This window comes from Erpetoichthys calabaricus, chromosome 5 (assembly GCF_900747795.2).
Source record: "Erpetoichthys calabaricus chromosome 5, fErpCal1.3, whole genome shotgun sequence".
NCBI lineage: Eukaryota > Metazoa > Chordata > Cladistia > Polypteriformes > Polypteridae > Erpetoichthys > Erpetoichthys calabaricus.
In genome coordinates this window covers 178130860-178158093 of record NC_041398.2, presented here as the reverse complement: position 1 = coordinate 178158093, position 27234 = coordinate 178130860, and the positions used below count along the sequence as shown (strand labels likewise).

General features: G+C 39.6%; 1 protein-coding gene across 5 annotated transcripts in view; it reads left to right on the top strand.

Moving 5' to 3' along the window:
• cracd (capping protein inhibiting regulator of actin dynamics) overlaps positions 1-27234 on the top strand; it is a 325587-nt gene that overhangs the window by 272401 nt on the left and 25952 nt on the right. For all 5 annotated transcript variants that reach the window (XM_051927802.1, XM_051927800.1, XM_051927801.1 and 2 more), the window contains 3 exons: positions 5162-5323; positions 12108-12173; positions 14962-15144. In XM_051927802.1, coding sequence (XP_051783762.1) covers positions 5162-5323; positions 12108-12173; positions 14962-15144 — 411 coding nt within the window. The remainder of the gene's footprint in view (positions 1-5161; positions 5324-12107; positions 12174-14961; positions 15145-27234) is intronic.

Below are 27234 nucleotides of genomic sequence, written 5' to 3'. Positions count from 1 at the left end.
ACTCTACTTACTTTTTTTACTTTGTAAAAAAAAATATTAACTGCTGATGATGTAGATTGTTTTGTCTGTGCTGAAATTCCAAACAGAGAAACCTATCCTGACTTCATTAAAAAGATTCAGCATATTGGGACTCGCAAGATTACAAATATTGTTTTTACAGAAGTTCTGAAATAAAAATGAAACTAATGAAATAGCAACAATTCAAAGAAAAAAAAATCTTAAAAGTGTGTATCCGAAAACCAAACACGGGGGTTGGCAAGCGAAGCGAGCAGGGGGCGAAGCCCCCTAGTTTACTAAAAGTACAAGAGCTCACCACTCCTAAGCGCATTTGAAATGAACCACCAGGAACTGTGGGAGACCATCCAGATATATAGGGTGGAGGGCAGTTCCTGGCATTCCTTCTTGGGGGACCACCCACAAAACACATGGAACATAAAACAGGCAAAGAAAATACAGGAGATAGTTAACAAAAGTGACATTAACATAAATAAACAACTCAACAAAGAATAAAAAGACATAAAACAAGAGTTTAAACCCTAGCCAAAGGAGGAAACCCTGGCTGAAATATAACAAGTAGTTTGTGTGAGCACTGCCCTGACGCTCAAGCTAAATGCTATTGAAGCTGCGTCTTTTCCAGTTTCCCAAAGTTGTGCTGCTACTGAGTTGGCAATGGAGAGTTATAATAGAATCTCCCATAGACTGTGTAATTAATATATAGGCAGACATTTTAACATAACTTTGAAAATACGTCTATCAAATTAATATAACCTAAATAACTAACTAATGGCTCTTACACATCTGGCCCCTAATTGTTTATGCTAAGGGCAAAATCAATTAGTACAACATTACTTAGTACGAGCCTTAAATATTCGAGAATATTTATATCAAAACTTAAAATTTAAATACTTAAACTAAAACTTAAACTTAAATGTAAAAGCAAAAACACAATTTAACCTCACAAAATTTAAGATTAATCATTTCAAATAATTCTAACTGCGCCTTTGGCATCTGAGATTGTCTGGATGACTCGACCCATTATCCATGAGTTTCGAGATGCAGTTTCATCTACAATGAGAACAGTGTCACCTGACTCATTGTTTCTAATTGGTCAAAGCCATTTTTCACATTCTTGAAGTATTGGTAATACAGTAATCCCTCCTCCATCGCGGGGGTTGCGTTCCAGAGCCACCCGCGAAATAAGAAAATCCGCGAAGTAGAAACCATATGTTTATATGGTTATTTTTATATTGTCATGCTTGGGTCACAGATTTGCACAGAAACACAGGAGGTTGCAGAGAGACAGGAACGTTATTCAAACACTGCAAACAAACATTTGTCTCTTTTTCAAAAGTTTAAACTGTGCTCCATGACAAGACAGAGATGACAGTTCTGTCTCACAATTAAAAGAATGCAAACATATCTTCCTTTTCAAAGGAGTGCGCGTCAGGAGAGAGAGAGAGAACAAAGCAAGCAGTCAAAAATCAGTAGGGCTGTTTGGCTTTTAAGTATGCGAAGCACCGCCGGTACAAAGCTGTTGAAGGCGGCAGCTCACACCCCCTCCGTCAGGAGCAGGGAGAGAGAGAGAGAGAGAGAGAGACAGAGAAAAACAAACTGAAAAATCAATACGTGCCCTTTGAGCTTTTAAGTATGCGAAGCACCGTGCAGCATGTCGCTTCACGAAGCAGCTGCACACAGAAGGTAGCAACGTGAAGATAATCTTTCAGCATTTTTAGACGAGCGTCCGTATCATCTAGGTGTGCGAACAGCCCCCCTGCTCACACCCCCTACGTCAGGATCAGAGAAAGTCAGCGCAAGAGAGAGAGAAAAGTACGTTGGGTAGCTTCTCAGCCATCTGCCAATAGCGTCCCTTGTATGAAATCAACTGGGCAAACCAACTGAGGAAGCATGTACCAGAAATTAAAAGACCTATTGTCCTCAGAAATCCGCGAACCAGCAAAAAATCCGCACTATATATTTAAATATGCTTACATATAAAATCCGCGATGGAGTGAAGCCGCGAAAGGCGAAGCACGATATAGCGAGGGATCACTATACTCTTTTGTCTGTCTTTTCCAAAACAAATCAGCAATATAATGTACTTGTTTCCATCGTTTTTGTGCATACTGGTCATTTTTAGAAGAAAGTCCTGGGAGTATGCTGGTTTGAGTCTTGTGTAATAACCAGTGATTGGGTGTCAGTGCCTTCAAGTCATTCGGATCATCTGTTACCTTTGTAAGGGATCTGTTGATGATGGATTCTGCTTCATACATCACTGTTTTAAGACTTTCATCATCTAGTGTCTGTTAGTTAAATACTGAGTTTAGGACTTTTCTTATGCATCTAATATGCCTTTCCCACACGCCACCTTGAAGGAAGGGCAATGGCAGATTAAAAATCCATTTGATTTCTTTCTTCATCATGGCAAAGCAATTTGTTTCTTGGTCAAGATTTATAACTACTTCTTGTGGTTGTCTCAGTGCTCCAATAAAGTTTGCTCCATTATCTGAGCATGTAATTTTAGTTTGTCCTGTTCTCCAAATAACTGATACAAGAATTAGTGTCCAAGCTGTGTACAATTTCTATATGTACAGCTCTTATTGTTAAGCAAGTGAAAATTACTCCATGCCTCTTGACTAAGCTTCATCCTCTTTTTTGCTTGAAAAGGTCTGAAATAATCAACTACCAACATTGGTAAAAAGTTTCTAGTGAGGGAGCTTAGTCTACCATTTTTTGCTCACCTGTTTTCACATTCTATCTTCTACATGATTTACAATTTGAAATAATTTTTCTGATAGCTGAATTGGCCTGAGTGAGCCAAAATTTCTGACGCAACTGTGCTAGCAGGTAGTTATATCCCCAATGTCCATTTTCTTTATGGATGTTCTGCAAACTAAGTGTGGCAACCTGTGAATTCTTGTGAAGAATTGCGGAGTGTTTAGTCTCTTCTGGCATAGCAGCTTTGCTGCATCTGCCTCCCATCTTTAGGATTCCACATTACAGGACTGGATCAAGTTTGTAGATTTGGCTATTTTTCTTTACATGGTGATTTTCCTGTAAAGCTTTCATTTCTTCTGGATAAGCTTGCAATTGACTGAGGTGAATAAGCTCTGTTTCAGCTTTATTCAAGTCAGGTCAGGGATTGCCGCATCCACCACATGACAAAATAGCTCAGGATCCTGGTTGCTAACCCCCCAGGCAGACACACAGTCCAGGCCCACCCTTTGGAAATGACCCTCTATCTGCCACAGCTGGTGTTACATGGGTGTCCTCTTGACCTGGTCCAGCACTTGGGTCCTCAACAATGAGGATCCTGCAAGCCAGATCACCCTTGGGAAATCACGCCACATGGCCGTAGTGCTCCCTCACAATGCAGATAATGTGCCTAACAAAGTCAAACCAGCGGTACCCAAGGATTCTCCAAAGAGACACACAGTACCAAAGTCTTCTAACAAAAAGTGGCTTTAACTTCATTGTTGATTTATATTCCTACATATGTCCTGTGATCAGTGTTTTGTCTTTCTGGGTTGTATTTAGATTGGGTGATTATAAACTGGAATGCCTTTCTTTCATCTTTCAAGTACAGTAGCACTTCTTTGAATCTAAGAAACCACACCACTGCTTTATTGAAACTTTGTCAATCTGAGTAGTAGTCAATGAGTTCTTTTACGATTTCAGCTTTCTTTTTTTTACACTTGCTGTGGCAATGTTTACTACACAGCCTTTGATTTCTGGATCATCATTAATAAGCAAGTCCCCTTCATCAATTCTTTTTGGCCACTTATGCTCTGGCTTTAGTAGGAAGTTTGGGCCTAGAAGCTTTCAATGGCCGATGCTCTTGATGTTTGGTCTGTGGGATTTAACACAGATGTGTCATACTTCAAATTGCAAGGGCTGAGAGTGCTGCCTTATTGCTGTGACTCTGCTGAGTGATGCACAAATAATAATTCATGTATCTGGTACTTACCCCTGACCACCACCTCCACCCACTATGTTTGTAGATAGATCGCTGATAGAACAGAAATCACAACATTCCTGATACAATGGGCTTCAATTGGGACCCAGCTTGAAAAAGAGCAAACAATCTCAGAATGTCCAGTAAAAGTTCAATTACTTGTCTTGCATAAAAGAAGAGAAACACATTTGAACTGAAGATTTAGGACTATCCTCATTCATTGGTTGTTAATCAATGGCTTCAATACTTTAGGGTTTTTTTGTGAGCTCTTTACAAAACTGCACCACTGAATTGATCCTTCTGTTTGTTGAAGCACTTTGGATGTGCTCAAACACGAGGCGTACTTTCCACCTGATAATGTTTTCTTTACCTTTTAATCTCAAATTGTACGCCCCTCTCAGACAACACTCTACAAAGCTGACTTAACATGCCATGACTGTACATGTCAAGAAATGGATGTCCTACAGAGCCCCTAAAGGGACATGAGAAAAAAAAATGTATTTCTTGTGCTTACAAAGGGCCTCATGTATAAACAGTGGATATGCACAAAAACCCATTTCTACTCTCACTTTGAGGTGTAGATAAACTAAAGTTTGCATAAAGTCACACACATTTTCAAGGCAGCCTCCTACAATGCGTACACAAGTTTTTACTTGGTTTTGCAAAGGTGTGGCACCCAGTGTCAAAGGAGTGTAGAATGTAGTACATTAGATGATTTCACTGTTTTAGTAAAAAACATAAATCAATTTACCCAATTCGGTTATTATCCGTATCTTCATATCAGTTGCTCCATTTTGCTCCAGTGAAGCCTAATATTGGCTGTAGACAAAAAGCATAAACGGAGATTGGGACAAAAAAAGTAAAACTGAATGTGAAGACTATTGTAAAGAGATATCCAGTTTTGTCTGGTAGTAAAAAGTATAGTTAATTGATGAAGTAAAGATAATTTTCCAAGACTAAATATATCTTAGATAGAAGCATAGCCATAGAAAAATTAAAATCATCAACACCCAGCTCTTCAGTGTGACATATTAGAACTGGAGATGTTTCTGATATAAAGGTGAACTGGCAGAAAACAATATCATCATATAAATAATATAAATTATCATAAAAATACTGAGTCCTTTATTACAGAGAGAGAGCAGCTTTTTGATTAAAATGAAGGAACTTGATGGCTAAGTAATTGTTTTTCTTTTTTCATTTGTTTAGAGACAAATAGCCCATAATATCAAATTTGGTCATAAACCAGTTTCCGCAGCTGTACGGAAAGTTGAAGAATTTGGTGACAGCTCAGAGGATGAGGAACACCCAAGATGTGTCATTCAGGTTGTCGCTGATGTGGAAGTGAATCCTTCAGACACTTTAACCAAGGTATGATTGATTTGAACAATACCTGATTTTACATTCTGTATTTCCATTTACTGTATAATATTGAGATTAAGATCATGGGGTTAAAAGCTTGAATTAACACAGGCTGTTTAAAAACAAATGCTTGCCATATTTTGATGAGTCCCTCTGGCATGCACCAACAATTCTACATGGACACTAGGCAATTGCCATTACAATTACAGAATGAAATTTACTTAAATTGTCAGATTACAACTAGAAATGATTGGGATTAACAAATTACACAACTTTGTGAAGACTCGGCACAGCTTCACATTTCCAAAATTTTGTGAGCCCAATGCATTCTGCCAGAAAATAAAGTGTTGCCTGAGACCTGCACACCTGTTTTACATGTATTGCACATGCAGCTGCAGTCTTTGCCTTGTTATTTTCCTTTTTTAGTTCTGCCTTGGTATGAAGAACATGAAGCATCACACAGACAAGATTTGTTTCTATTCATGTGGTCTAAAACACCCATTTTTCTTATTTCCTTGTAGCTGTGTTGAGCGCTTATTGATTGTCAACTCTTTCAAACAAACCTCCATGACTTAAGACATCATCAAGCCTATCTAAATCAAATCAAAATCTGATTTTATCAGGGCAAGTTGCACACTGGTCCAATTGAATCACCAGGGTTGTCAAACTACATGGGAAATTTTGGGAGTGCGCCTCACCTGCCCTCAGTTCGCTATGGTTGTTTATATTAAATGAATGATTGGCAATTGCTGGAAAAGTCATGAAATGTTATGGGGGCCTTACAGACAGATGCCTTTTATTGTAGTTACATTTTATTAGTCTTATAATGGACCTGTATGGAAGGTTGAAATAGTCACATTTATCCAGTAAATGAAGAATTATGATAACCTGAGTTGAGGTGGGGATGACGTAAGAAGTTTGCCACATACACAAGTAAATGGCTTTTTGAAGCTATGCAAGGACCGAACTTGGGTTGTGTTGATGTGATGCTGTTTTCTGCATTCAAAAGGATTATGTGTTGCCTCCCACTCTTATAGATTACACCAGGGGCTCTGCATCAGGAGCTACTGGACTACAATTGATTTACCTTTGCTCAAAGACCTGCGATTGACAGAAATTCCTTTATCCATGTCTGTCTGACATACCTCTGAACTAATACAGTAGAAGATAAAAACCACACATTCGGTGTGTTCACATGCACACGCATGATCAGGTTAAGGTAAATAACCCAGTTAAGGCAGAAACCTTTGTCAAAATGCTCCAATGTCATTAAACCGTGCAAAAAACAGTTATACGTCATCATCAGCCACCGTGAATAAGAAAACCAGCATGATGCCTGTGTGATAATTTTCTTGTGTTTTATAAATATGTTTAGTAAAACTGATGCTTCTATTACTGGATTGTACGCACTCACTCTTTTCTGCTTGACTGTACAATTTAGCCCTGTAAGGGACCCAGTATGCTTCTTGCTTTACACCCCGTGCTGCATCAGTAAGATAAATATTGTGTGACAGATAGGGGGCGCTGTCGTCCCCTTGAACCCTCAGACACCACGTCAGACACCAGATAAAAGTCCAAGTATTATTTATTTTATAATAATAATGTGCACCAAGCACCCTCCACTCCACAATACTCATAAATAATCAATTCTCAATACAATAATCAATCCTCCACTCCCAGACGCGTTGCCACCCTTCCTCCCGACTCAGCTCGTCTGTCTGGGATTACCCAGAGTCCTTTATAGTCCATGACCCGGAAGTGCTTCTGAGCCCTCAGTCCATGTAATTATCCAGCACTTCCGGGTCAGGTAAAAACTTTTCTTCAGCCCGGAAGTACTTTATTTCTTCCGTCCTCGTGACGGAAGTACTTCCGGGCTATACGAATAATACACGTCCTTGAGCCTCCCCGCAGTGTCCTCTGGTGGACCCCATGGTATCCAGCAGGGCTGTGAAGGAAAACTCCAAGGTCCATGATGCCCTGCTGGAATTCGGGGCATCTCCACGCTGCAAGAAGGGCTCCACCTGGTGGCTTGGGCATATTGGCTGGGATAAGCTGCCGGCCATAGTCCACAATTGCATTAGTGTTACTCATTACTATAAGAAGTACTTGGACAATGCAGCACACATTATTTTTAAAGTGTTACCCTACTGCTTTCGAGATTGTGTTACAGAGTTTAACATTGTAAATTCTGCGCATCAACACAAAATTAGCAATTTCTGAAATATTGAGATAGGTTGTTTCAGCCAGGAGAAGGAAAAATGCAATCGCCCGAACATTTGCCTCTGGAAATTTATCCTGTGGAAATGCACAGACTGACAGAGTGTAACTGAAATGGGTTTATGTGGAAACATAATTTGGTTATTTACAGAGGAAACTACCTTGGATAATCAGGTACCTCAGAGGCCAACAACCTGATTTCTCTAACCGGAATAAGGGTTTATATAGCATTTTAGAAATCAGGTTTCTATAAATAAACTGGTTATTAAAGCACATGTAAACACACTTATTTTAGGAATATATGTCAGTTGACCATCAAGAGTTTCAACAGTACACTACCAATCTTTTTTCCAAGAATGTGCTTCCATCTAGTGTGAACAGTACAAGATGACAGGTAGTGCTATTGGTATATGTGTATAGTTAGTTTTGTGTGTGTGTGTTTTGTACTTATATGCTTGAGGGAAATAATGTTGCTATATTTTTCCACTTATAGTTCTACATTAATAATTTACAGCTTCATTTTAATTATTGGTCTTTGTTGCATATGTAAATTGTAGACAGAAAAGGATTAAGATTGTTTAGTTAGGCGCTCTTCTTAAATACTGTGTTGTCAGTAGATCTTGGCTACTCCCAAAATATAGCAGCACTCCTGCCTGCAGGAGATAAAAAGCATGGTTGCAGAGTGTTAAAATACACAACCACTTTAGAGTTAGGGGAAAAAGGCATTTCCCTGTGTGACAGGTCCTAGTTTCTGCTGATTCATACTAATGAGAGTACCAGGTTGTAGGAGAAACTCCACGAGTCCTTAGATCTTTCCAGGCAGATGTTAACAATACAGACCGCTCTGGTGGCGAGTCTGGATCTTTGATTTGCAACGTAATACCTGAAAATCACTCACATTCATATGCATCATTTGATGGCAGTAGTGTGCCCTTCTTTGAAAGCACTTTTTCATCTGGATATGCTTCTCAGCAAGGAAAGCCCTGGGATGGATCTGGAAACATTATATAAGATAAAGATGCCTGTTAAAGCTAGACCAGCTGGGCATTCAGCTGGTATATGGGTGGTATGGCAGAATGAAGCTGTCCAGTACAGTACACACTATGTATGGGGCCTCATGATATGGATCCCTTTGGAATTTGTCCCAGCTCAGGGGTCTTTTTGTGTTTATATACTCTGCCAGATTGTGGTCTGTTGTTGCTTGAATAAAAGTAGAAGTGACCCTGGAAAAGTGAAACTACCCAGAAGAGAAATATAATGGGTGCTGTAACCATACTGATTCAATTAAATTAATCTCTCTATTATAAAAAAAAATCTTGGAAGGAGACGAGACGTGATTGTCTCAGAGACACTTTCACGTCCTGCGAGACGAGTCTTCGTCCCAAGCAATGTAACCACGCCTGGGGCCGGAAGCCCCACGAGACAAGAGCTTATGCAAAGAGATTTGGAAAAGTCCTGCATGGTTATGTCAGACACATTTCTTGTAGAGAGTTAGAAACGATATTCACTCACGGGCAGTTATACATTGCGTTGTCACAATGCAATTCCAAGCATGAAATCAAAATTCAATGTGATATTGATAAAAAGGTAAAAGCGAAAAGAGATCGAATATATGGACATAGGTGATATGACAGAAGTGCGCAGCGCGAAATGCAGATCACACGGCACGGCAGCAGCAGCAAGCCAGCAGCTGATCGAGCAAAGAGGAAGTAAAAAAAAAAAACTATCTGGTGACCATTGTGTCACCATTTAAGAGGGGGTGTCGGAGAAGCAATCTCATCTCCTTGGGGTGTGTTCAGCCACCCTCTTTGCACTGTGAATAGCAGAGACGCAAAGTGGTTGGCGCATAGTGCAGGCGGGGGGTGGGAAAGCGAAGCGAGCAGGGGGTGAAGCCCCCTAGTTGAATCAAAAAGAAATTTAAAGGGTAGTACTAAGGTGATACAATATAAAAGAAAAAATATATATGCAAATAAGCATTACAATTATAAACAAGATCTAAATAGTGTGCAAATAGAATAGAATAGAATATCTATGTACTGTAAGTGCAGTGTGCTAATTTGCTGGTTAGACCTGAATGACATGACGGGGCTGAGATTCAGTGGAGTAGAGTTCAGTTTGTGTTATAAGAAGAGTTGAAAAAAATTGTAGTGGCATGTCCAAGTTAAGAAGTGTTATGGCCTGTGGATAGAAACCTTTCCTGAGCCTCTCTGTTCTGGCCAAAATACTCATAAAGCATTGGCCTGATTTCAGCAGGTCAAACAGATAGTTACTGGAGTGAGATGAGTCTGATGATTCCAGCTGCTCTGGTCTTTCATTTCCAGGTATAAATATCCTGCAGAGATAGTAGACCAGATCTGGTGCAGCCACCCGGATCACTCTCTATAGTTCCTTAATGTCCTGTACTCAGCTTTTCCCAAATCAGGAGGTAATGTTCTGAGTAAAGAAACTTTCTACAGCACCAGAGTAAAAAGTCCTTAGGACCACTGGAGAGACCTGAAACCTCCTCAACTGTCTCAGATGGTAAAGACACTGCCTCGCCTTTTTGGACTGTTTTTGAATATGCTCAATCCATGCCAAATCCTTGGTGATGTGAGCACCCTGATATTTGAAGCTGCTCACCTTCTTCACTGTGATCCTATTGGTGTTGACTGTCTCCTGCCAAAGTCCACCAACAGCTCCTTGGTTCTTCTGACGCCATGATGACAGGTTCTCCGCTCCCTTCATGGATGCTGTCATGGATCGTTGTTGGAGATGAAGCCCAGCACCACTGTGTCATCAGCAAATTTGATGACGGTGTGTGTGTTGCCACGAACGGACTGTATGTTGCCATGCAGTCATGAATGTAGAGGGCATAGAACAGAGAGCTGAGTACACAGCATTCTGGAGATCCTGTATTGAGTGTGATGATGCTGAACTACCAACTCTCACTACTTGTGGTCTCCCTGTGAGAAAGTTGATAAAACAAGCACATACGTGGCTGTTCAGTCCCAGATCCCTCAGCTTGGTGAGCAGTCTATGGGGGTAATTGTATAGAAAGCTGAACTGTAAACAATGAAATTTGGTATTAAAAAGGTAAATGGTCAATAACAGGGCGGCACGGTAACGCTGCTGCCTCATAGTTAGGAGATCCGGGTTCGCTTCCCAGGTCCTCCCTACGTGGAGTTTGCGCCCTGTGTTGGCTGGGATTGGCTCCAGCAGACCCCCCATGACCCTGTAGTTAGGATATAGTGGGTTGGATAATGGATGGATGGATGGTCGATAACAGTTATGCTTATTAGTATAGTGGTCTTCACGTTCATCTCACATTTCCTGCTGAAAATCAAAGTGTCAACATGCAATGTTTAAAAGACCAGGCCACTTAATCTGTAGCAAACTTTTGCAGCTCCTTCTGAGGAAATCACAAATGCCCAAAGCCCACTTTGACACATACAGTTCATCCAGTGTGCCATGGGTCTTCCCTTGGATGTTTTTCCATTGAGCTGTGTCTGATGTGCTCCTCATCTGAGAAACCTGGGAGGACATCCTAATTATATTTCCAGACTACCTCAATTCAGAGAAGAAACAGTTGTACTCTGAGGCCCATCCCTATGGCTGAGCTCCTCACCCTTTCATAGACAGTAAGCCCAGCAACTCAGCACTGAGACCTCATACAAAAGAGGAGGGTCATATCCAATCACACACGGCCTTTTTCAATAGAGGATACTAGAATTTACTATATTAAGGAGAGGCTTAATAAATACAGCAGATTAAGTTTTATTATTTTGTGGATGACAATGTATGCCCTTTGTCACACTACACAGCTGTTTCAGTAATTTTCTGTCACTGCCAGTTGTGTAGTATAACATCCCCTGTAACTAGACATAAAAACAAACGGCTGAGTTTGTAACAGTTTGTTGGGCTGGGATCCTGTGTGTGAAAGAGTTGGCAACTGGTGAGTGTTTAGCCAGAAAGTACAATGCATACAATGCCTACATGCAGATCAACTCTGCAAAAAGAAGAAGAACAGAAAAGAGTAGTTGTAGTCTCAAGAAACACAGTGAAATGGGTGTTCTGGACCACACAAACAGGAGAGGCTTGTGGAACTATGGAGCAAACACAATTGTGTATTAGACTTTTCCTGTTTGTCATACCACAACAGAATGGATGGGGAAAGAAAAGATGATCTATGTTGATATGCTGCCAAAATGTGTCAACATCACAGTACTAAACTGAAAACTGAGCTGAGAAGTTGTGAGGAAGCCGTGGAATCTGCCATTACCTACGATTCATAGCCGTGTAATCTGACAGCCTCAGTGCAATGAGATCCTTCAACTACAGACAGTTGGCATGACACATTCTCCAACTCACATGTGTGTGGTGTAATACTGACACAAGACATATTATTACTTTTCTTTTGGAAATAAAAAAACATATTTTATTAGTGATAGATAAACTAACTTAATTAGTGTCATAGATAAACTTAAAAATATATTTATTTAAAAAAATGTTAAAATTGGTATAGTTTTTGTAGTGTGTTTATGAATATGTAATTTTACATGTTTTATTAATTATAACATCTTACATTGAATTTTACAAGTCCACAGATTATCTAAAGGCTAGCTCTTCAAATGAAGAAAACAACTGGAATAATGGAGATAAGAAGGTAATAATATATTACAAAACTATTACATTTAAGTGAAATATGCCATTAGCTACACAAACATATATAAGAAAATAAAGTAATTCATCCAATCTTGCATTACCAAATGAAGACCTACCCTCTGTCCCCACCCCAATTCCAGTCTCAAACCAGAACATAAAATTCAAAAGTTAATTTGTTCCTAGAGAAAAGGTGTGAGCATGGAATTTTCCTGAAAGAACTTCCCTTAGCGAAAATGGCTTTTCTCGTGTAACATTAGCGATGATTTCATTGTGAGGAAGCTTCTCCAGAGAGCAGGAGATGAGACATTTACACCCCCTATGCCCAAGTGTAGAAAGTCTACATATTGCTAAATATTTCAAGTCCAGTACAGGTTTCTTAAAAGCAGGAAAAGTTACTTATTGACTTAATAAAATGTGATTACAAATTCTTCTCACAAATGCAGATTTTTTTTTTACCTTTAAAAGTGAGTCCCCTTGGGAATACGTTTTAGACTTAGTGATAATTTTAGTTTTTTGTGTGTGCCTGTTGAACAATAACATTGTGTAATTCCAGTTTAAGATACTATATTTAGCATATTACTGCCATCTTCTGGACAAAAAAGGGATCACTGAAATGAGCCTTAAATCATTCCTCAACAGTGATCATACTTAAATTAACAACATAACAGTCTCAAAACTCCTTAATTCAGCTCAGGGTTGAATGTCTTTTGCCTATCCAGAAAACACCAGGCGCAAATCAGGAAGCAACAGTAGGAAGGGCATCAGTCCATTGCAATGTAGTTTAGATGCTCTGAGATAACAGATTTGTAGATCATAGGTCAATTTGAAGCATCTGTTAGTACTCTGTGGGATTCCTCAGAAGAGAAACCTGGAGGCCAGTGTCTTTCCAACATTCTGTCTTCTCTGGATCCATCACACTACCCAGTTGCTCATTTAGAAATCTGCAAATGACTTGTGTGTAAAAATAAGCCACCAGTCAAAGTCACTTGTATAGTTTTGAAATTATGTTTTACTTTTTTATGTTCATGTATATGATAACATTTTAAATGTTGTATGGTTTTGTGCTTAATCTAATTACTAGCCACACTACTTGATGAAGACAGGCAATGGAATAAATTTTAAAATATTTCATATCTCTTGCCATACTGTGTTTTCAGCATTTCTCGTACACTATTCTTCGATATCCTTATGTGTCTAAACATCTCTTGCCCCGTGTTCCCTCTATCTGTCTGCTTTTTGACTACCACCAATGGTAGATAGGCCCGTGTTACCAGCTGTGAACACAACCCATCTTTGAAGAAGACTTCTCAGTGTGCCTCCTAGACCTTTACTCTGCCTTGTGTGTCTCAACATCTCTTGCCTGGCACTTCCTCTTTTGATTGCATCATCAGAGACAAAGTGAACAATCAGACTGCTCGGAGGGATTGGACACACACACACACTGACAGTAGTGTTTTATTATTGATATCATAATTGTAAGTGTAGTTGTAAAAATGTGTAAGTGCAAAGAGTTTGTTTAATGTGAAGAGTGCTATAGATGAGTAAATTAAAAAAATGACATTGTAAAGCCATTTGATTGCTACCTTCAAGGAGTTTCACAACCTTTTTGGTGTCTTCACGTTCGTCATAGTGGGGATGGGGGGATGACCTTTGGTGATTTGAACACAATCATCAGAGCAGCAGGTGAAAATGCCACTGCTATTATAAACAATGGCAACACTCAACAAATTGGTTAAGAGACACGTCTCTAAAGCGTCTTAGTACTTCATTTGTGATGATCAATTTTATAACCTTGTCCCGTAACACTTGTTTATGTTGACATCTGTTGTAAGTCGCTTTGAAAAGAAAAATATGCATGCTAAGCAAATAAATGTGAGTCCTATGGGTAGAGCTACCACAGGGGGGTCCACTATTAGAAGTCTGTAGCTAGTCCCTCAGAGCAATCTGATTGGTCAGTGTGGCTTTGGTGATGCAATCAAAAGAGGAAGTGTGAGTGTTGGAGAGATGAGGAGGAGAAACGGCCTAAGAGGCATGCTGAGAGAGTCGCCTTCAAAGACAAGAAGTATAAAACTGGAGAGTAGGCGAGAAAGGCACCTTGAAAATAATGACAGAGTCTGAGAAGCAGGCTTTATGGGAACATGCTTGAGAAGAAACGTTCACACACACGCTGATGGAAAGGAAAGGTGGTGAAGGTTGATGTAGGGCAAGAGTAGGCAATTATTTTTATTCTGTTACCTGCCTGTGACAGGTACCGTGGCTGGTATTGTTTAAATACTTAACACAAGAGTATTATTAACACAAGAGTATTATTATCTTAATAATATCTTAATCATATTTTAATAATAGCTTATCTTAACACAAGAGTATTATTATCTGGTTTAAATCTCACAATGTTACTAATTTTAAGCAGATTTTCGCTAAACTGCCTGCCCTTACAAGCACACATTTTTAGTCACTAAAACTATGCTTTAGTTCTGGGGACACAATAAATGGCACATTTCTAGTATTCCCTTGTGCCAAGACTCTCCACTTCACACCTCATTTCTCGTGCCCCTGAGTGACGTCAGTGGAATTCTGCAAGCAGGCCCTTCTCCAGAGATCAGCAGTGGACCTAGCAGCCCTCATAAATTCTATGAGATTATTTCAGCAAATAGAAACAGCAGTCCTCAGTTTGTTTTCATACTTTTCAACCTTTGCCAGCATACAGTGAATTGGACAGTATTCACATACAATACGTACATTAGTCGTTTATCATTGCTTTGATAGTATTATATTATTTTCTTTTGCAGGGGGCTCTCCTCAGATCTCCAATGCCGAAAAGAGCATTATCCCTTGGTGGCACAATTGAATCCATTAACCTGGATGCAGTTCCATTTTCTGTTTCACGCCTGGATAATGCTGCTGCTAAGCACAAGTTGTCAGTGAAGCCGAAAAATCAAAGAATATCCAAAAAACACAGAAGACTTACACTGGTAAATGCTTATAGAATTTTTGATTTTTGATCTTTGTTCCATCATTAAACAGGAACATTTATTTATATTATTCTGGATGATAGTGCATATAACAGCAATATGGATAACAATTTTGGTTATGGTAATTTCTCTAAACTTGTAAAATAATATGAAGTACCCACATTCTCTAGTGGTACGTTTCATTTAAGTTTTGTTTTTTAGGTTTATGTGAAAGTATGTTTACAACCAGGCCCTATAAATGATAATGCAGTAGGATCACAAATAATTTAGCAGAATGTAAAGCATAGTTAACAAGTTTTGAAAAGAGCTCATTGTAAGCAAGAATAATCAAAGTAGCACTTAGCTAGGATGCTTAATTTAGGAAATAGAGTTTCCTGAATCTTCCACCATTCCAGAAGATTGGCTTCACAGTGGAGCTTGGATGTAGTTTTCAGTTCATCTTCAATAGATTGTTGGTCTATGAGCCCAGCTGCTGCCACAGAATGGGGTTTCTTGAAGAAGCTGCCCAGTGTCATCTTCTGTTTTTAGGCTGGTGCTGGTGCTCTTCCCTCAGCTTCTGTTGTACTGACAGAGCTGTGGACTGGATAGTATTTTTTAAGGTGGCAGAATAGGTTTGTTTTATTAATCTTTGCTGGGACCTGTCAGCTGCATACCTTATATGTTGGCTTTATTTCTGCTGGAAATTATTTGATGTAGAAAAACCATTTCCATACTTTTGATGATACGTGCCCTTTCTTTGTTATTATCTCTTCCTGAGCAGTTAACACATTTTTCTTCTCAGCTTCACAGCTGCACAACATACCTCCAAAACACCCTATCATGTTTCTAATGTTTACAACATGGCTTCTTCGTGGGGATGGGCAAAATTGCAAAGTGCATTGCTGTTGTGCTGGTGATTTGGCCAGCCTGCATGCTTTTTAATAGGCCACAGGCATCGTTGTCACAACACATTGTCTTTGAAAAGTTAATATGGGAAAAACAAGTTTTATCAATTTTTATAGCCTACATTTATCATTGCTATCATCAAGTTTTTTTCCATCAAAAAATCTAAATCATTTCATTGCACAGCACTAGTGTAAACTACTTTACAATGTTGTTGTGGATCAATACTTGAAAACTGTCCTGGCTTGAGAAATTGACGTATTTGGAAAGTTTCTAAGCTTTTCCCTCATGCCACATAGCCTCCATTGTAAAGCTACAATGCAGGCAAGATATTATTTTTAAGTTTATAAAAAAATGCTTAACTTTAGAGCATGATTTCACATGGCAACTGTAAGTATTACATTTATATGAAGAAATAAATTTGAATTAATAAATACTGAACTTATCCTTTAAGGTGCTTCACTTGCATTCAAGTTAGAGCCCAGATTACCTAAAAAACTAAATTTTAAACACAATTCTTTGGGAATATTTGACTCTATGATATCCATTATACATACTGTATATGTATGTGTATATATATATATATATATATATATATACAGTGCATCCGGAAAGTATTCACAGCGCATCACTTTTTCCAACTTTTGTTTTGTTACAGCCTTATTCCAAAATGGATTAAATTCATTTTTTTCCTCAGAATTCTACACACAACACCCCATAATGACAACGTGAAAAAAGTTTACTTGAGATTTTTGCAAATTTATTAAAAATAAAAAAATTGAGAAAGCACATGTACATAATAAGTATTCACAGCCTTTGCCATGAAGCTCAAAATTGAGCTCAGGTGCATCCTGTTTCCCCTGATCATCCTTAAGATGTTTCTGCAGTTTAATTGGAGTCCACCTGTGGTAAATTTAGTTGGTTGGACATGATTTGGAAAGGCACACACCTGTCTATATAAGGTCCCACAGTTGACAGTTCATGTCAGAGCACAAACCAAGCATGAAGTCAAAGGAATTGTCTGTAGACCTCCAAGACAGGATTGTCTCGAGGCACATATCTGAGGAAGGTTACAGAAAAATTTCTGCTGCTTTGAAGGTCCCAATGAGCACAGTGACCTCCATCATCCGTACGTGGAAGAAGTTCGAAAACACCAGGACTCTTCCTAGAGCTGGCCGGCCATCTAAACTGAGCAATCGGGGGAGAAGGGCCTTACTCAGGGAGGTGACCAAGAACCCGATGGTCAGTCTGTCAGGGCTCCAGAGGTCTTCTGTGGAGTGAGGAAAACCTTCCAGAAGGACAACCATCTCTGCAGCAATCCACCAATCAGCCCTGTATGGTAGAGTGGCCAGACGGAAGCAACTCCTTAGTAAAAGGCACATGGCAGCCCGCCTGGAGTTTGCCAAAAGACACCTGAAGAACTCTCAGACCATGAGAAAGAAAATTCTCTGGTCTGATGAGACAAAGATTGAACTCTTTGGTGTGAATGCCAGGCGTCACGTTTGGAGGAAACCAGGCACCGCTCATCACCAGGCCAATACCATCCCTACAGTGAAGCATGGTAGTGGCAGCATCATGCTGTGGGGATGTTTTTCACGGCAGGGACTGGGAGACTAGTCAGGATAAAGGGAAAGATGACTGCAGCAATGTACAGAGACATCCTGGATGAAAACCTGCTCCAGAGCGCTCTTGACCTCAGACTGGGGCGACGGTTCATCTTTCAGCAGGACAACGACCCTAAGCACACAGCCAAGATATCAAAGGTATCAAGATATATCAAGATATCTGTGAATGTCCTTGAGTGGCCCAGCCAGAGCCAGGACTTGAATCCGATTGAACATCTCTGGAGAGATCTTAAAATGGCTGTGCACCGACGCTTCCCATCCAACCTGATGGAGCTTGAGAGGTGCTGCAAAGAGGAATGGGCAAAACTGGCCAAGGATAGGTGTGCCAAGCTTGTGGCATCATATTCAACAAGACTTGAGGCTGTAATTGCTGACAAAGGTGCATCGACAAAGTATTGAGCAAAGGCTGTGAATACTTATGTACATGTGATCTCTAAATTTTTTTATTTTTAATAAATTTGCAAAAACCTCAAGTAAACTTTTTTCATGTTGTCATTATGGGGTGTTGTGTGTAGAATTCTGAGGAAAAAATGAATTTAATCCATTTTGGAATAAAGCTGTAACATAACAAAATGTGAAAAAAGTGATGCGCTGTGAATACTTTACGGATGCACTGTGTGTGTGTATATATATATATATATATATATATATATATATATATATATATATATATATATATATATATATATATAAGGTGGTCTTATAACTTATCTAAAAGAGACTTTTTCAAATGCTGAAACATTTAACATGTGATTCTGAATATTCTGTTAATAGCGCAGAGATGGCATTGCAGCATCTGAGAAATGTATCCATCGCTGAGAATGAGAGCATGGTGTCATTTGATATTGTGTCGCTGATTCCAATTCCTCTGGCCACCGAAACTCTACAAACAAATTAAACAACGATCTCACCATAATGACACGAACAAAGCTGGCCACAAACAATGTAATGCATCTAGTTTCACTTTGCCAGAAAACTCACTTTTGCTTTAAAGGGAAATACTACAGAGAAAAAGAAGGCGCACCGATGGGATCTCCATTATCAGGACTCTTAGCTGAACTGGTAATGCAGCGATTTGAAAGTGTGGCTCTGACTCAGTACACACTGAAACTTTGGATTCACTATGTTGACAGCACATTCATCATATTAAAAAGTGAGCAGCTGAATGATTTCCACAACCACATCAACACAATGATCCAGTTTACTATGGAAAAAGAAATAAACTGAAGCATCAATTTCCAGGACATATCCATTGAAAGAGGTGACAACGCCACCCTAATTACAGGTGTTTATCATAAAGAATGTTATGCAGACAAAATATTACACTTTGCTAGCAATCACCCACCATTGCATAAACGGAGCTGTGTTAAAACACTGTTCAGAGGAATTCACACTCATTGTGAAGGAGAGACTAAAAAGAAGGAGACTAAAAAGAATGAAAGGTGCTATTTTTTCCAACTATTCACATCAAACGGTTACCCAAAGACATTCATCTGACAATGCTTACATAGGAGACAGCAGAGACCCCAGCAAACAATCGACTCCATCCTACTTGGCATACACTTCCTTATCATCACGGGGTATCGAAAGGTACAGCATGACAGCATGTATCCTGTCCAGATCAGGCATCAAAGTAGTGCACAAGCCTACAAACACGGTTGCACAGTCCTTTTCAATACTAAAAGCAAAGATTCGGCAGCAGGGACACGGAACGCGATTTACAGCATACCATGTGGTTCATGTCCGACGGTATACGTGGGGCAGTCATCAAAACACTTGCCACATGCAATGTGGTCAGAAGAAAGAACCCATGGTCTCTGATTTACACACATACACGTTTGACTGGACACACATTTAAATGGGACTCAGTAAAATTCAAGGCTAATAATAAAAGTGGCAGGGGAACTGGCTGAATCATGACTATCCAATGAAAATGGCAGTAACAGACATTTGGACATGATCCCAGCATATGCAGGCTTGAAAAGAAGATCATGAAAATAATAAATAAGACATTATGACCAACACCCTCTGAACCCCACCTCATCAATCCCCCATCCCCCCAATTCCACCTACCCTCTCCTCCTTATTTGCTATATATTGCCTTGGATTCCTGTAAGTCTAATCATTTTCTTCTGATGATGAATCCTGGCAGGAGTCAAAAGCTTTGAAATAAAAAACTATTTTAAGATACATGATTCATTTTCTTCCTTTGTGGCTTTTCAGCTACAAATATGCAAACCGTATTACAGACCTTCATTTCCATGTATGTGTATATATATATATATATATATATATATATATATATATATATATATATATATATATATACACATTACACATATACATTAAGGGCTGTGCTATAAAAACCTAAAAATAAACAGTATGGGTGATTGTGGATGAAGAATTATACATTTAAACAGTTTTTTGTGTGAGCCCAAATGTTTGAGCATACTGCTTTTGCTTCCAGTAACTCATTGAGGAGCAGCTGAGAAGTTGTGAAAAATCTGTGCTAAAGGCCCCAGCTCCTTATGAATGTCTCTGAAAAAGCAGGTTTAGATTTATAGATGGATAAACAGATGTCCATTGTCTATCCAGACCATCCTATACTGAGTCCATTTCTTAGATACTAAGGAATCATTTGGTTCCTGTGCATCCTTTATAAGGATCAAGTTGTTATATATATATATATATATACAGTGCATCTGGAAAGTATTCACAGCGCATCACTTTTTCGACTTTTTGTTATGTTACAGCCTTATTCCAAAATGGATTCAATTCATTTTTTTCCTCAGAATTCTACACACAACACCCCATAATGACAACATGAAATACAGTTTACTTGAGATTTTTGCAAATTTATTAAAAATAAAAAAATTGAGAAAGCACATGTACATAAGTATTCACAGCCTTTGCCATGAAGCTCAAAATTGAGCTCAGGTACATCCTGTTTCCCCTGATCATCCTTGAGATGTTTCTGCAGCTTAATTGGAGTCCACCTGTGGTAAATTCAGTTGACTGGACATGATTTGGAAAGGCACACACCTGTCTATATAAGGTCCCACAGTTGACAGTTCATGTCAGAGCACAAACCAAGCATGAAGTCAAAGGAATTGTCTGTAGACCTCCAAGACAGGATTGTCTCGAGGCACATATCTGGGGAAGGTTACAGAAAAATTTCTGCTGCTTTGAAGGTCCCAATGAGCACAGTGGCCTCCATCATCTGTAAGTGGAAGAAGTTCGAAACCACCAGGACTCTTCCTAGAGCTGGCCGACCATCTAAACTGAGCGATCGGGGGAGAAGGGCCTTAGTCAGGGAGGTGATCAAGAACCCGATGGTCACTCTGTCAGAGGTCCTCTTTGGAGAGAGGAGAACCTTCCAGAAGGACAGCCATCTCTGCAGCAATCCACCAATCAGGCCAGTATGGTAAAGTGGCCAGACAGAAGCCACTCCTTAGTAAAAGGCACATGGCAGCCCGCCTGGAGTTTGCCAAAAGGCACCTGAAGCACTCTCAGACCATGAGAAGGAAAATTCTCTGGTCTGATGAGACAAAGATTGAACTCTTTGGTGTGAATGCCAGGCGTCACGTTTGGAGGAAACCTGGCACCATCCCTACATTGAAGCATGGTGGTGGCAGCATCATGCTGTGGGGATGTTTTTCAGCGGCAGGAACTGGGAGACTAGTCAGGATAAAGGGAAAGATGACTGCAGCAATGTACAGAGACATCTTGGATGAAAACCTGCTCCAGAGCGCTCTTGACCTCAGACTGGGGCGACGGTTCATCTTTCAGCAGCACAATGACCCTAAGCACACAGCCAAGATATCAAAGGTATCAAGATATATCAAGATATCTGTGAATGTCCTTGAGTGGCCCAGCCAGAGCCCAGACTTGAATCCGATTGAACATCTCTGGAGAGATCTTAAAATGGCTGTGCACCGACGCTTCCCATCCAACCTGATGGAGCTTGAGAGGTGCTGCAAAGAGGAATGGGCGAAACTGGCCAAGGATAGGTGTGCCAAGCTTGTGGCATCATATTCAAAACGACTTGAGGCTGTAATTGCTGACAAAGGTGCATCGACAAAGTATTGAGCAAAGGCTGTGAATACTTATGTACATGTGATTTCTCAATTTTTTTATTTTTAATAAATTTGCAAAAACCTCAAGTAAACTTTTTTCACATTGTCATTATGGGGTGTTGTGTGTAGAATTCTGAGGAAAAAAATGAATTTAATCCATTTTGGAATAAGGCTATAACATAACAAAATGTGGAAAAAGTGATGCGCTGTGAATACTTTCTGGATGCACTGTATACAGTATATATATATATATATATATATATATATATATATATATATATATATATATATATATATATATATACAGTACTGTGCAAAAGTTTTAGGCAGGTGTGAAAAAATGCTGCAAACAAAGAATGCTTTCAAAAATGGAAGTGTTAATCATTTATTTTCATCAATCAACAAAATGCAGTGAATGAACAAAAGAGAAATCTAAATCAAATCAATATTTGGTGTGCCCACCCTTTGCCTTCAAAACAGCATCAATTCTTCTAGGTACACTTGCACACAGTTTTAGAAGGAACTCGGCTGGTAGGTTGTTCCAAACATCTTGGAGAACTAACCACAGATCTTCTGTGGAGGTAGGCTTCCTCACATCCTTCTGTCTCTTCATGTAATCCAAGACACACTCGATGATGTTGAGATCAGGGCTCTGTGGGGGCCATACCATCACTTCCAGGACTTGTTGTTCTTCTTTACGCTGAAGATAGTTCTTAATGACTTTGGCTGTATGTTTGGGGTCGTTGTCCGGCTGCCGAATAAATTTGGGGCCAATCATACACCTCCCTGGTGGTATTGCATGATGGATAAGTATCTGCCTGTATTTCTTACCATTAAGAACAAAATTAATCCTGACTAAATCTTCAACTCCATTTGCAGAAATGCAGCCCCAAACGTTCAAGGAATCTCCACCATGCTTCACTGTTGCCTGCAGACACTCATTATTGTATCGCTCTCCAGCCCTTCGACGAACAAACTGCCTTCTGCTACAGCCAAATATTTCAAATTTTGACTCATCAGTCCAGAGCACTTGCTGCCATTTTTCTCCACCCCAGTTCCTATGTTTTCATGCATACTTGAGTCGCTTGGCCTTGTTTCCATGTCGGAGGTATAGCTTTTTGGCTGCAACTCTCCCATGAAGACCACTTCTGGCCAGACTTCTCCGGACAGTAGATGGGTGTACCTAGGTCCCGCTGGTTTCTGCCAGTTCTGAGCTGATGGCACTGCTGGACATCTTCCGATTTCGAAGGGTAATAAGCTTGATGTGTCTTTCATCTGCTGCACTAAGTTTCCTTGGCCGACCACTTCATCTACGATCCTCAACGTTGCCCATTTCTTTGTGCTTTTTCAAAAGAGCTTGAACAGCACATCTTGAAACCCCAGTCTGCTTTGAAATCTTTGTATGGGAGAGACCTTGCTGATGCAGTATAACTACCTTGTGTCTTGTTGCTGTGCTCAATCTTGCCATGACATGAAACTGTCTTCTACAATCTCACCTTGGTAGCAGAGTTTGGCTGTTCCTCACCCAGTTTTAAGCCTCCTACACAGCTGTTTCAGTTACTGACGTCCGAGGTTCGATTCCCGAGAGGGAGTGCAGTGAGTGTGTACGCCTGATGAGCCCAGAATTAGGGTGAAACACGTGTCGCGTACTCTTTGCATTATTTGACAGTAAATTATTTCAACCATTCTATGATCTGCTTCTCGCAACTGAAAGAGGGCACCGTGGCGGATGTTAGCTGACTTGCTGACCAACCACAAGCGTTACCTGGTAGGTAACCACCCAGACAATCAAATTGTGATTCAGACTACGAATGCTATGAATATATATATATATATATATATATATATATATATATATATATATATATATTTATATTTATATTTATATTTATATATATATGTATAGTGATAAGAAAGACACAGGTACATCAAAAAAGTTTAGGGGCAGCCACACATATATTGTGCCCTGGCTGCAAAAGGTTAATTTGTTATGAGTTGTGTTCAGGTTGAAGTCCAAAACAGAACTGATTTTGGTTTAATAAGATGGGGCTTTAAAGGCCATGACAGCAAGTGATGTTATCTGGCCCAGAACCGGAAGTGATGTTATTGGGACCGGAAGTGATGTCATCTATAGCGCCGGAACCAGAAGTGACATCATCAATAGCACCAGCACCTACTGGGATTTCCCGGAGATAGTCTGCAGAGGATGGAAAGAGAGAGTTAGTGCAACTCGCCACCCCCTGGTCTGGCATGGTACTACTATTATTTTAGGTCCTGTAGCTGCCTCCCAATCGCACATGTGTGACAATATATTATATATATATAGATAGATAGATACAGTTATATTCAGAATTCATAAACATCTTCAATTTTACACATTGTGTTATTTTGCAGCCTTATGCTTAGACTGTTTAAATTGTATTTTTCCCACATCAAGCAACACTCAATACTCCAGAATGTCAACTCAAAAACATGATTTTAGAAGTTTTTTTATTAATTTTAATTGAAAGCAAATAGCAATCCATATAATCAAATCAAACTTAACAAAACCAAATTTCATCCCCACCCAAAAGAAAGAGACTAAAGCCAGCCAACAAAACAAATCTTTAGAATTTTTAGAACTAGGGGCTCCGCACCTGGGTTTGATTTACCGGATATATAATTTAAAGAGACTGTTATTTTCATGGGAATTGTTACATATGCATTATTTTCACTTTTACTTTAAAACTTTTGTAAAAACAATATTTGGAATTAACTTTTCTTCAAGATCACATTGAATTTTGATTCCGTGTTTGGACTTACATCGTGACAACACAATGTTTAACTGCCAGTGAGTGAATATCGTTTCTTTCTCTCTAAAAAATAAAATGTCTTTCTTGAATGTTTGTCCATGCTCTTTCTTCTTCACTTTGTCGTTGACATGTCATCTAGAACATATAAAATTATTGTCCTGATAAAATTTATAAGAGCTGAGAGCGCAGGAAGTGTGTCTGACAAAAGCAATCACACGACTGAGGTTAGATTACCATGTTGTTGTTTGAAAATAGTTGTAAGTGGGGCGTGACTTGAAAGATCTCATGTTAAAGTCTCTGTCTCATAGGAATTCATACCGCAACAACGTTTTTGGAATCTTGTTAATTCTCGATGGCAACACGAATTTGACAACCTACAAGTCTCTGATTTAAAGTTTAAATCCGAACAATATATTCGATCTCTTTTTGCTGTTCTGTTATTTCACCAAGTAATAAATTCCGTTTGCGCTAATGCAATCTTTCCTATCCTTTTTTTGAGACATTGGAATTTTCATACTTCCATTATCTCTAACCTGCTGTGTATGTGTACTGCGCCAATTCTTTACATTCTACTTTGTCATCTACTGTTTGTCCTTTATTTCCAGCCCCGGCTGTGGTCAAATGTCTTTCTTGCGGGATGTATAACGCTGCTCGTATTGTTGGGGGGGGGGGGGGGGGGTACTGAACGCACGCTAAGGAGATGCGGTCGAATTATCTGATGACTTGCTGCTGCTGGCGAGCTGCGTGTTCTGCTTGTCGCACTGCACGTCAATCATTTTAAAGCCTGTACAGCAGCTGTCCTTTTGTCTCACTGCCTTGTCTTGCATGACGTCAAAGTGTCTTCCGAGAAGATCACGTCTTGTCTCCCTCTCAAGATTTTTTTTATAATAGAGAGATATTTTAGCATTTTGGAATTTTTTTCAAGTTTATTTTAAATAAAAAAACTGAAATGTGACACTGACACAAGTAAGTATTCAGACCCTTTGCTATGACACTTGAAATGCATCCCAATCTATTTATCATCATTGAGATGTTTCTACACCCTGTTTGGAGTCCACTTGTGGTCAGTTCAATTGACTGGACATGATTAGGAAAGGCACACACCTGTCTATTGAAGTTCCCACTTTTGACAGTGTGTATCTGAACAAAAACCGAGGCTGAAGGAATTGCCTGCAGAGATTAGGGACAAGATTGTGTCAAGGCACAGATCTGGGGAAGCCTACAAAAATGTGTAGCGTTCCCAAAAGCACAATTTTGTCAATCATGGCCTTCATAATTCTTAAATGGAAGAAGTTTGGAACAACCACAACTCTGGCCATTCAGCCAAACTGAGCATTTGGGGGAGAAGGGCCATGGTAAGTGAGGTGACCGAGATTCCAATGTTCACTCTAGTTGAGCTCCAGAGATCCTGTGTGGAGATGGGAGAAACTTCTAGAAGGACAATCCACACTGCAATGCTTTAGTAATCTGGGTTTTTTGGAAGAGTGGGCAGACAGAAGCCTATTCTTAGTAAAAGACACATGAAAACCTGCTTGGAGTTTGCAAAAAAGCACCCGAAGGACTATCAGGCTGCGAAACAAGATTCTCTGGTCTCTTGAAACCTAGGTTTGGATCATGCCTGGAGGAAACTGGTCACTGCTCATCACCAGTGCAATACCTTTCTAACGATGAAGTATGGTGATGGCAGCATCATACTGTGGGGTTGTTTTTTAGTAGTAGGAACTGGGAGACTCATCAGGGTTGAGGCTGAAGCTGAATGGAGCAAAGTCCAGAGATATTCTTAATGAAAACTTGCTTCACAGCACTCTGGACCTCAGACTGGGCCAGAGATTTACCTTTAAAACAGGGCAGGGACCATTAGGACAAAGCAAAGACAACACAGCACAGGAGTGGCTTATGGTCAACTTTGGGAATGTCCTTGAGTGACCCAGCCAGAGCACGGACATAAACTCAATTGAACATCTCTGGAGAGACCTGAAAATAGCTGCCCACTGACTATCTCCATACAACCTGACTGATCTTGGGGGGATCTAAAGAGAAGAATGGCAGAAAATCCCTGCTTCCAGGTGTGTGTATCTAAGAAGACTCCAGGCTGGAATGGCTGCCAACGGGGCTTAAACTAAGTACTGAGTAAAGAGTCTGAATACTGGTGTCAATGGGATATTTCAGTGTTTTACTTTTAATAGGTTTGCAAAAAAATGTAAACTTCTGTTTTCACTTTTCCATTCTGGGGTATTGAGTGTTGCTTGATGTGTGGAAAAAAATGTTTAAATGATTTTAGCACATTGCTTCAACATAGAAAAATGCAAAAAAAGTGAAGTGGTGTGAGTACTTTCTGAATCCGTAGAGTGTTGTATGTGTATAATTATTTTGCTAATTGATTACGTGGCAGATTGCTACCTCAATTAACTGATTTATGTAAACCATAAAGAATACTGTGTTTGTGTAAAAGTGCAAATATTATACTGACAAATAAAAAAAGGTTTTATTCCTTGCACAAGCTCCCCTTCATAATAGTAGTTACAAGCATACTGTAAAATTGCATTCAACCAAAAAAGTGCAAATCAATATATCTTGGAACTAAGTGTAAGGACCATCTTAGCACTTTGAAGACAGTTGACAACAAAGTTGACATCGGTTTGAAAGGCTGCAACCATTGTTAAGCATCAGCACAACCTGCCTAGAGTGTATTGTTTGATTTTATCCGCTAGATGT